This window comes from Monodelphis domestica, chromosome 4 (assembly GCF_027887165.1).
Source record: "Monodelphis domestica isolate mMonDom1 chromosome 4, mMonDom1.pri, whole genome shotgun sequence".
Taxonomy (NCBI): Eukaryota; Metazoa; Chordata; class Mammalia; order Didelphimorphia; family Didelphidae; genus Monodelphis; species Monodelphis domestica.
In genome coordinates, this window is record NC_077230.1 from 162,712,012 (window position 1) to 162,724,117 (window position 12,106).

The 12,106-nt window shown below is 33.2% G+C and overlaps 1 protein-coding gene across 1 annotated transcript in view; it reads right to left on the reverse strand.

Moving 5' to 3' along the window:
* Positions 1–868: 868 nt before the first annotated feature.
* ACVR1C (activin A receptor type 1C) overlaps positions 869–12,106 on the reverse strand; it is a 111,990-nt gene continuing 100,752 nt past the window's right edge. Inside the window, exons 8-9 of the mRNA XM_007494193.3 lie at positions 9,205–9,335; positions 869–8,179 (exon numbers count right to left, since the gene is read on the reverse strand). Of these exons, the coding sequence (XP_007494255.1) occupies positions 8,054–8,179; positions 9,205–9,335 (257 nt within the window). The 3' untranslated portion in view covers positions 869–8,053. The remainder of the gene's footprint in view (positions 8,180–9,204; positions 9,336–12,106) is intronic.

A 12,106-nucleotide genomic window follows, 5' to 3' on the forward strand; every position in this document is an offset into this window, starting at 1 on the left:
GCTCTTCCCTAAAATTCTCAGTTGTGGAACACCTGTTTAAAAATCATTTGTTTTCCAGAAATTTTACGCAATTTCTTTCTGTGGCTTTAAGACTTTAAAGGCTGATGATGCAATTGACACCTAGTGATTTTCTGAGCTCCAAAAATTTGTTCTGATAAGAACTAATTAAAAGTTGGAAGGAAATATCTCCTACCATTTGGTTTAATTTGAGTGTGATACATCATTTAATGTATTGACATCATTTTTAAAAAAAAACCCGAGCACAAATTATTTTTAACAGCTTTTTCCCCCATACTTCTTTTATAGCAATGAGGATTCTGATGCTAAAGCATAATTTTTTTTCCTGAAATAAACAAACAATAATGTTTGGGAAAATGATGAAAACTTTAGATTGCATTTAGTAAACATTTATAAAGTGACTTCTATTTGCAAAGGCACTGTGCTAGGAGTTAGAAGAAAAAAATAAACTCCCCATGCCCTCAAGAAGTTCATAATCAAATTATTAAATTAAGTTTGAAGACAGAGAAGACTACTCTTGGCTTTCTCCAACTGAAGAAACTAAAGTGAACTTTTCATTTTTTCCAAATCATTTAGTTGAATTTTGTCTTTCTCCTGTGTCTGAGAAAAAGGCACTTAAGATAAAGAATCTCGCTTTTAAATGGCAGTCAAGCAAAAAGCTTTGGTCTAGGAAGTGAGACTTGGAAAGGCAATGAAAAGACTGGTTAAGAATGGTATTCTAAAGTGGGGGAAAGTGCCTAAGTGTTTGTGTCAAATATCAGCTGTGGGATTTTTTTTATTTTCCCCATAATAACGAATCAATATGTATGATTTCAAAAAGTCATGAGATAAAAAAAATGATGGGACACAAAAATTTTTATTTTTTTATTTAAAATAGAGCTTTATGCTTCACAGAAACAAGTGCAAGGAGTACTTAATTTATGATCTTTGCCACTTTACAAAACAATACATTTTCAAAAATGTATACATATAAAATATAACATTTAGGCAGATAATTATTTACATCTAGAGGCAGTTCAAATGTTACACGATAAAATTAAATGGTCTAAAATAAATATTTTTATGACTTGTATGTTTAAACATTTTAAGTGTTTCACTGAGCTGTTACTGAGTTCTAAAATACTGTTATTTCTAAGTAAAAAGATTAGCATTATATAACCATATAAAACTACAAAGCTTTTACACAAACTCATAAATCAATGAAACATTTAAACATCATTCACTTATCTTTGAAATTTGTGTAGCTTTTCAAATTAAACAATTGAAAAGTTAGCAACTACTAAAAGTTCCATCTGTGCAGAAAATATATACAGATCTCTTGGATGTAATTTATTACACATTTATCATTTTAAAACATATTGTACATTTTTTAATTCCTCTTCTGCATTTGCCATGGCTTATCTGTTAAATGTAATCTCTCTTCTGTGTTACTAAGAATTTTAACTGGATAATTTTCTTTAAATTGTCAAAAGCAATGATCCTTATCATAGTAGGTCAAGACATCTTTTACAAAATCAAAATACATGGTTTTCAGATATTAACAGTATGACTGTTATGGTACAGCTGCATAATAAATTGGCCTAGGAAAAGAAAAATGTCATTTATATGAGGGTCTTAGAATCTCTTCCGAAACTTTTCATGGGAATCTAAAATTAATTTTTATCATTGTTTTTAGGACACTTTAAAAACTTGAAATACAATTGAAGAAAACTCATCTGGACCATCTTCTCCAGTACAGGATAAGAATAGTGCAATAATGGATTGATGATCGGTCTGGCAATTGGCCTGGAATCTATAATTAAGGCTCATTGATGATAATTACATGAAAAAATACACTTTAAAATGTATCATAATTACACATAGGATAATTTACCTGGGCGCTGTTTTTAGCTATGTCTGCACTAATCATATAAACTTTGTCATAAATATTATACCATTTCCAGCTATCACAAATAGCCACATCTACATAATAAATGAGACCACTATCAACATTACAAAATGTAGATTCACCTAGTTTTCTGCAATGTCTTTTATGTTAATAAAGGTGACAGAAAAAGAAGGAGTGCATATTTTATCATATTCATTCAGTTTGATATAGGACCAATTTCCAAATATCTTTTTACTCTTTAAATTTGTTTTTCAGTTTCTAAATACATAGCACTAATTTTTAATACAGTTGTGTTCTTCGGAGTTGTTTGTTTGGTACATATATTTCAAGTAGTATCTGGCACTAACATTGTTAGAGTTGTAAAGAGATATTTTATGGAAAATAGCACATCCTACTGGTAAGATTAGGTAAATTATTCCTCAATATAAATAAGTGTAGAGTGGAAGAGGTTTAGTTTTTCCCCAAACTTTTTGTTATATATATTGTCTACCTGAAATTTTTTTCTAAAAAATGAAATTCAAATATTAGAGATCAGCAAATTTTTTGTATGGTTTGAACAGTGAGGTAAAATGGCTGAATGAGAGATCATGGCTGAAGTTTAAAAAAAGTAAGTACAGAAAGAGAGAGAGAAGAGAGAGAGAGAGAGAGAGAGAGAGAGAGAGAGAGAGAGAGAGAGAGAGAGAGAGAGAGAGAGAGAGAGAGAACATCTCACAATTCAGTTAATTTCCATTTTCATATATTAAAGGTTGACCTGAAATGGGAACAAATCAAGGTAGGCTTTTCTTAGACAAAAAAAAAATTAAATTACTTCAAACATACTTTAATATTAAAATAAAATTACCATCAAATGTCCCCTTTTTCATGTCAAATGAAATGGCTAATTTTACCATTCATGGGGAGTTGAAAACATTTAGAGGAAAAATATTGACAAGGGTAGAGTTATATTCAATGGGCAGAAACAAAAAGAAGGAAGAAGAGACGGGAATAAAGGAATGAGATAGGTTAGTTTGAAAATTAGAAATAGAGAATTTCTTTAGTGAAAAAAAATTTAAGTGGCTTGTGATCACAAGCTAAGGTGGTGGGAGATTGGAGGAATAAAGGAACTAAGGCTTATGCTTATACTTAAAATGAAGAAGCATGGTTTCCCAAATTTAGTAACTAAAATAATTTTAAATTCCAATCCAGTAAAGGAGGAAGGATAGTTAGCTTTTCTCCTTTCTTCCAAATATAAAGTTCAAATCAGTATTAAAAAAGGATTCATTTTGGAAACAAGATAACATGGTTGACAGAGTACTAGCTCTAGAATGAGGAAGAATTGAACTCAAATCCCACTTCTTTCACCCATTGTGTGACCACAAGCCAGTCACTTAACATCTCTGAGATTTAGTTTGTTAACCTCCATATATGGAACAATAACACCTGTAGAATCTATCTTACCATATTGTTGAGTGATTAAATGAGATAATAGATGTAAAATGTTTTGCAGATCATAAGTACTACTGTAGTAAAGGAATAGAAAGAGAAAGAGAAATGATTTAGGTGGAAAGAAAAGCAAAAGAAGAAAACTGTATCAGGGAAAGGAAAAAGATAAGAAAAAAGTTGAAAGGGACAGAGTTAATTTTTCTACTTTAAAAAAAGTTGCTTCTCTTATTAGCATCCTATCTAATCCTCAGAATTAAGGATTGATGTCATCTGTAATTTTACCCTATTTATATTCTGAAGATCTAAATCTCAGTACTAACACTGAAAGATAAATACACAATTGAGCTGTTTTGTAAAGCATACTGGACTGTACTCTCTTTTTCTAGAATGCTAACAATGATCAAAACATTGAAGTAGTCATCTCAAAATAGGACAGGGTATATAGGACATATCTTAAGAAAAATAACATTTTAGACTTTAGACACTTTAGACACCTGACACGTGGATGTTGGTTAATATAATAATAATGGTTTTCTGTATTTATATAATTCAATGCCAACTGTCAATTTTAAGTTATTTCTTGTTCTTATTTCCCTGCCAGTGCCAGAGATGCCATATTTTCTTCTGAACAGAACTTAATTTTTAGAAACTTAGTTGATAATTTCAGTTGTGTACACTGAAATCTTGATCTTTAGAGCCAAGTTTAGAGGTTTATGCTTTAATCAATTAATAAATCAGCAAACATTCAAACATGTATTAAGTACTTACTATGTATCAAGCTCTGTAGCCAAGAACTGGAAATATAAATAAAAAACAAAAATAATCCTGACCCTCAAGAAGCTTACTTTCTAATAGAAGAGACAAAATATATATGATACATAGGGAGTAGATGAAAGAAAGCTTGAAGAAATGGCACTAAATTGTGGAGAACTAAAAAAAACTAAAAAAACTAAAAGCCTCCTAAAAAATGTAGCACTTGAGCACTGTAAGGAAAATGGGTATTATAAGAACTGAAGTTGAGAAGGGCAAACAGTCCAGATACAAAAGATGGCCAAGGCATAGGCATAGAAACAGACAATGGAGCCTCATGTACAAAGACCAGCAAGTAGATGAGTATGGTTATCCCACAGAGCATGTGGAGTGTAGTAATATTTAAGAAGACTGGAAGGGAAGTTAGGGACATGGCTGAGAAGAATTGCAAGGCCTTATAAAGAAGTATATATTTGATATTAGAGGTAAGATGCGGCCATCAGAGTTTACATAAAAAACAATGACATGACATGGACACCTTACACTTTAGAAAAGTAGCTCAGGCTGCAGTGTGCAAGAAGAAGGGGTTAAGAAGAGAGAAACTGGAGAAAGAGGCTCCAATTAGCATATAGAATTGGAAGATGATTGGAAATCCAGGTGAAAGGTGATGGGGAAATGAATTAGGGAGATGACTGACTATGAGAAGAGAGAAGGAGAGATGTTACTGGGGTGGAAATGACAATATTTGTCAACTAATTGCATATGCGTGGTGAGAGTGAAAGAGAAGTTATGCGTGATGACACTGAGGTTGCTTCAGGACTATGTTGTAGATGAATCCATAATAGAGAATATGATTCCCATGTTCCCAAGGATTGGATTATAATTTTAGATACAGAAGAGACTGAGTCTATGTAGTCTGACCTTCTCATTTTACAGTTGAATTTAAGAGAATTTAAGTGACTCCCCCAAATCAGGAACTATATCAATTGCTCAGGTATTTAAGATAAATTTTCTTAGAAAGAGCTTAGGCTAGATCTGAACCAAAGAGCTTTCTGGTCAAACTATACTATAGTGTTAATCATTATTGTTGCTGTTCAATCATTTCAGTCATGTCCAACTCTTCTCAACCTTATTTGGGATTTTCTAGTAAAGATAAGTGGTTTGCTATTTCCTTCTCCAATTCATTTTAAAGATAAGGAAATGAAGGCAAACAGGCTTGAGTGACTTGCCCAGGGTCACATAGCCAGCAAGTATGTGAGGCCAGATCTGAACTCAGGAAGGTGAGTCTTCCTGACTCCAAGTCCCCTATTCTATCTGCTGTGTCACCTAACTGCCCTATTAATCAAAAGGATAGTAAAAGTAGTGAAAAGAAACAGAGTTTTTATAGACCTTCTAACCTCACAAATCCATTGATAACTGCAAGTAAATCTTGGTTCTAAATTCTGCTTTGGAGACAAAAAATAAAATTAAACATGTATTTTCACACAATCATTCAATTTTTAAATATAAGTTGATTTTAAAGTATTATACAGAAAAATATCAAAGCAAATGCTATCACCAAAATAGCAATGAAGCACTATGCTCCAATTTACTTTCAAGTCAGGGTATAAATGACAAATTCTAACTATGCCATGCCAAGTAGAATATTTTGAACACAGAAAAATGGGGATAAAATAGACTATGAACTAACTACAAACCAATTACAATTCATAAGTAAAAAGAAGTTGCTGCCGAAATATTGACAAGAAATCATGTTTTTCAGCAATGTTCTAGCATAAATGCCATAAACATTTACACTGTGCTTCACTCAGTAGCATTTTCCTTCAGTTTTTCATTGTACTGAAGAGAAAAAAATTAGAAATAAGTAAGATACCCTGATGCTCAAAATTTGCAAAGGAATCGAACAAGGCACAAATCTCTCTCGTATACAGGAGCTCTATTAAAAGAAAGTTAGAGGTGGATGTAGCATCAAAGGGATGCCTAGTGAAGATGACAAATGCTCTCAGTGTTATCCTATTCCCTTCAGAGAATGCTTGTCATGCATAAGTACATCATGAGGTACAAAGAACTTTATAACCTTTAACTCTGCCTTTCACCACCATTTTCCTATTAAATGACTCCCTTCTTATTTCTGTTATGAATTTTTTCAGTAAAATTTGAGGCTATTTGATAGGTGAGGATAATATACCAAAACAGGCATCTACCAAAACGGAAACACTTGTACAGAAAACACGGATGTACTACACTTGAAGGCATCTACAGGTAAAACATTAAACATATTAATGTATAATATCTACGTGTGACAGAAATACTAGAATGGCTTACCATTTTCTTTTCCAGTTAATTTTACAGATGAGGAAACTGAGGCAAGCATGGTTAAGTGACTTCCCCAAAATCACACAACTGGTGTCTGATACCAGTTCTAAATTCAGACCTTGCTGATTCCAGACCCAGGGCTCTATCCATCAAGCAACCTAGCTGCTTATATAGCCAGTGTAACATATTTCCATTTGGAATCCAAGGGCAATCAATCGCTAACCAGTGTTTCAATAGTAAATTAGATGGAGGTTTTTTAAAAGATCATTCAGGAGTAATACTAAAATAGTCCTAAATCTATACCAAGTAGAGCCCAAGAAATTGTTTTTTACTAGCCTTTTGTACTAAAAAAGATGTGTAATCACTTGAAAGAGTTTGGCCTATCTATCCACACAAGAAAGACCAAATGTATAAAGAATGTCTACTAAGTGGAGATAGTATTCATTCTGCATGTTTGGAGGGAACAACAAATAGAACAGATCATAGAACCATTTGAGTATTTGACTTCCCCAAGGGCAGTGGACAAAAAGCAAAAAGCAGTAAAATCAGAATTTCTTCCTACTCACAAAAGACTGATATTTATTCTGGACTAGAGGGTGAGTATGCATTTACAGCAGCTATCAAACAAGGATATTTCTTATGTTACTCTGTAGAATCATAAGATTAGCTTCCATATTTAAGAGATTTTTTTGTTTGTCACCAATCATCATTTTCCCTTTCCCTCCTTCCACAAATTCTTTCTTCTTCTCATTTGGAGCTGAACAAAAAAGATAAAGGAGTCTGGTTTATCTATCCACCCAAGAAAGAGCAAATGTGTAAAGAATGTCTATTTCAATATGCTTTCAATATGCCTTTGGACGGACACTCTATAAGCCTGTCCAACAGAATGTGTAGCTAAGACAGACAGTATGAACAGTCGCCAGTCCTTCACTTTCATTTTAGAAATTCCTATTGAAGGCAAATTTAAACCTGACTAAACTCTGAGAAACAGAAAGCAAAAGACAGATGAGAGAGTGAGGAAGAGAGAGAGATATCAAGAGAGATGTAAATAATTGAAAAATAAGAGAGTAATACTGCTTGATAGGGCAATAAATGAAGTGACTGATGTTTTATGAAGAGAATATCAAATGGATAGATCTGGAAGTTCACTTAAGTCTCTTACCACTTTTTGTGAAAGATCTCATTCTTCATTGTTTTGTAACTAAATTGTGAATACAGTAACTAAACAAGTTCATTCTGCTTGTGGGGAAAATATGAAAAACTGAAGGAAAACTACTAAGCATTCTCAATTAATTTGGTCCATCACATATTTTACCTTAGAATAAAACAATTCATCTGAATTTGTTTCAAGTAGGAAAAAAAAAAAATATATATATATATATATATATATAGTTACACATTTCTTCTCTGCTTTTTTTTTGGTATTCTTTTCTTAACTTTATGGAAAAAAATTAGTGAGTTACAATTTAAAATAAAAGACAATACAAAACAAGATCAGCCAAAAGTTGCCCAGTCAGCACTCAACTTTAAAGCAGGGTGTTAGGGCTTGCTTTGGGCATTTAAATACTGTATATCTCTGAGGTAGAGCAAAGGCAAAACAATAAAGCAAAAAAATATTTACAATTTTAAAAAAGATTCCTTTTGAACGCCAAATATCACTTATACTTTGGAGTCTTCTTTTACACAGAGTTGAGAAATGGTCTTCTTAATACGCAGAGCTGTCAGGCGAGCTGCCCCATTTGCATACCAACACTCCCTCATTATTCTACCCATTACCCGGAGTGCCTTGAAAAGAGGAAGAATAATTTTATATTGTTATTATTTCGGCTAGCAGCAGAAAATTAAAAAGCTGAGCAGCAAAACTAATGAACTGAAATCAAGCTGTGGTGAACAAACAGTAAACATGAGACTATAATTATAGTTAAATTAAAGTTAAATCATGCACCCAAATGCAAAAAATAATTCCACCTACACACATAACTTTTATCCACAGAAAAATGAATTCTTCATTTAAAATTCAAACTACTGGACTGGAAATTCATGGAGTATCATTTTTCAACTATTTGATAAGCAAATCAGGTTGAGGTTCACATATAGCAGTTCAAGTAAAAATCTTTAAGAGCAAGAGATAAGAGAAATATTCAGCCACACAAAATAATTGCTGTTAAATAAGCCATTGTGGAAATGTATTGCAGCCATAGTAGCAGATGTAATAAGCAAGTAAATGATAAAGTGGGCATAGTGCTTGCCAAAAGCAGGAACACCAGAGTTCAAATTCTCCCTCCAGCACTTAAAAGCTATGAGACCCTGGAAAAAGTTGCAAAACATCTCTGAGCTTTATTTTTCTCATCTGTTCAATAAGAATATTGAACTCAATAACCTCAAGTTCCCTTTCCATTCAAAATCTATTACTCCTAAGTGGGATAGTTCCAAATCCAGAAAGAAATAATAAAGCTCTGAATTATTGATGGACTCGTTAGCAGTTTGTGGATTATCCTTTTCAACCATATACTAGTTACTAAGAATATCTGCCATCTACATCAGAGATAGAACCAGAGAAAATAAGTTGCAACAAGAGGGGTTCAGGTTAGGCACACAGAGAAGAAACAGATCAAACATGAGAAGTCAAAAAAAAAAAAAACCCTGCAACAAAATAGACACCAATGAGTCTGCGTGGTGATGCCTGCCCTGAGTCAAAGGTATATTATAGATGACATCTGAAAATCTCTCTTACAATGGTGACTGTGATCCAAGTACTTGCAAAGCAGAGTAATGACAGCTAATAATACTTAATAGTAATAATGACTTACCTCACAGCTTTGCCACTGGTTTGGAATATTTGGTCTATATTTCTGGTCACAAACAACTTTCCGCATGTCTTCTATTGAGGGATCTGAAGGCACCATGTCATAGAAAGGCAATTGGTACTCCTCAGTGATTCCTATAAGGAATTTTCATAATAGTGAATCCCATAAGAATGACATATAAAGGTACACTCTTTTAGTTTATCTATCTTCTTAGCCTTTATACCATCATTAAAAACTAGGGAAGGCTTAATAAGCCATGAATCACAACAGAAACAAAGATAACTGTTTTTGACATAAGTGAAAAATAGAAACTCATTACTTCATTATAATGTATTTCAGAGAAGATGAATAATCTCTCATAATTACATAATTTGTTTTAATTACATTAATCCTTCAGTAAATGATGCTCATTTCACAATGAAATAACCTTTTTGCCTAAAGAAATTTTGGACAATCTGAAAAAAAAAACTTCTTGTGTTCAGTTTATAGAACACAACTACACCATCTCATCAAACTAAATATACTCATTTAATTATTCCATTAAAATTAATTTTACTTTTAAAATTCTGAACTTAAACAACAGAAAAGAGAATTTCCAGATACATAGTAGAACACTGGAAATAAATTGTATATTAAACCATAAGCCTTTATACTTTTTCCATACTTAATAAGTATATAATAAATTCAACGTATTGCTCATAAAATTAGATTTGCAACTAATCCCGTTTGGAATAACAGATACTGAATGGAAAGAGACCTTAGAACTCATCAGATCAAATACCTTTATTTTTCAGAAAAGGAAACTGAAGCCCAGAGATATTTAGCAACATTTTCCAGTGTTACATAAAATTTGTCTCATGCTTCTTTATGTTTCCTCTTATACATTAAAAATGCTTTCTTGGTCCTCTCTTTTTCACATCACTATTACTAACCTAACTCCATCCCTCTCCCTCAATTAAAAAAGGAAAAGAATAAGAAAAAGTATAACAAATAAACATAGTCCAACAAAAATAATTCAGCTACTAAGCACATCCAAAAATACCTCTCTTTCTGCACTATCACCTCTCTTTTGGGAATGGGTAATCTGCTTCATCAGACTGGTTGGTCATTACAATGATCAGAGTTTTAAGTCTTTCGAAGGTGGCATTATATAAATCTTCTCCTGGTTCTGCTCACTTTACTGTTCACATAGTCTTGGATTCTCTGGAATTTTCTCCTTCATAATTTTTACTGAATAATAACATTCTACTACATCCATAAACCAAGATTTATTAAGCAATTTATCAAATGATGGCAACCTCTTTTAACTTTTTTACTTTATTTTCTTTTTTTCTCCTATCTCCACTTGTTTCCCTATTGAATTTCATGTATTTCTTCACATATTTCAAGCTTTTAAGTGTAGATGTTTAATCTTCTTTTGCCTGGTTCTTTAAGAGTAAAAATCATTGAATGATCACTCTTCCCTACTTCTTCCTTCACATTTGTATACTCTTCTTCTTATGAACTCGAGTTATGGAATGGTAAATTCTACCTATCCTCTGTGCACATACCTTATTGTTCCCTTCTATGCTACTATGTTAATTTTACCATCACTTCTCTTTGTCTTCCAAAAATCCTCTCAGTTCCCTCAAACAGCCTTCAAAGACAATAAGACTCTAAGTCTAAAAGGACATTTGTTTCTTCCTTCCTTATTATAAATACTGCATCACCAAAAAAAAAAAAAGGTTTCTCTTGATTCTTGTGTTTGCATTTGAAATTTATTACACTATTTTCTTCTATCAAGTTTCTAGCCCCCTTGTAATTTCACCAATTGTTCCCAGCCAAGCTTCATCTTTGGATCACTCCCACTTTCCATTGAACTTGTTCCTAGACACATGCTGCTGAACATAAGTGGAGAACTATTCTTTCTGGGGACACTATAAATTGATGTTATACTATACAGCCTTAACTGGGTCTCATTGCTGCTAAGCAATCCTACTACTCCCTATCAACTCACTATCTGACTCTTCACAGTAGCTCTTCTAAACATTTTCATCCTTCTAGAAACCATTCATGACTCTCTTTCTTCCCACTTACTCAGCTGAGAAGGTTGCATATTTTATAGGAAAAAAGAGATTATTTGCCAAGGCTCTCCTCCTCATCTCATGATACTCACATGATGGCCTTACTCCTTACCAAATTAAACTCCTCTATCTCCTCAAATATCCCACTGCATTCCATCTCCAAATGATTTCCCCCTCTGTCATCCTTCTAACACTTATTTTCAATCTCTCTCTGTCTCTTGGTTGCTTTCCTATAAATGATGAATATCTCTAGGTCTTCCCTCATCCTCAAAAAATCACTTGTTCCTTCTTTTATCTTCACCATCATCTTAAATCTCTTTTGCCCATTGCAGCTAACATCCTCAGAAAGGCCATTGACAGTAGATGCTTCTACTTTCTCTCCCCTCACTGCTAACAGTCGGGTTTTTGACTTCATCATTCCACTTGAAATTGTCCTCTCCAAAGTTATCAATGACATCTTAATTAGCAAATCCAACCAAATTAATCCTTATTTTCCTCAACCTTTCTGCACCCTTTGACACTGTTGATCATTCCCTTCTTGATACTCTCTTCTTTCTATGTTTTGGGAGCAGTTCTTTCTCCTGGGTCTCCTTCCTGCCTGATTGCTTCTTTTCAGTCTCCTTTGCTGCACCTTCCTCTAGATCATGTTTCTAATCATAGGCATCCCACCTGCCTGTCTCTTCTCTTCTTCCTCTATACAACTTCACTAGGTGATCACATCAGTTGCCATGGATTTAATCACCATTTCAATGGGGCTGATTCTCAAATCTAGCTTTTCTGCCCTAACCTCTCTGCTGTGCTCTAATTTCAAATCTCCAAGTACCTCTCAACATCTTTAACTG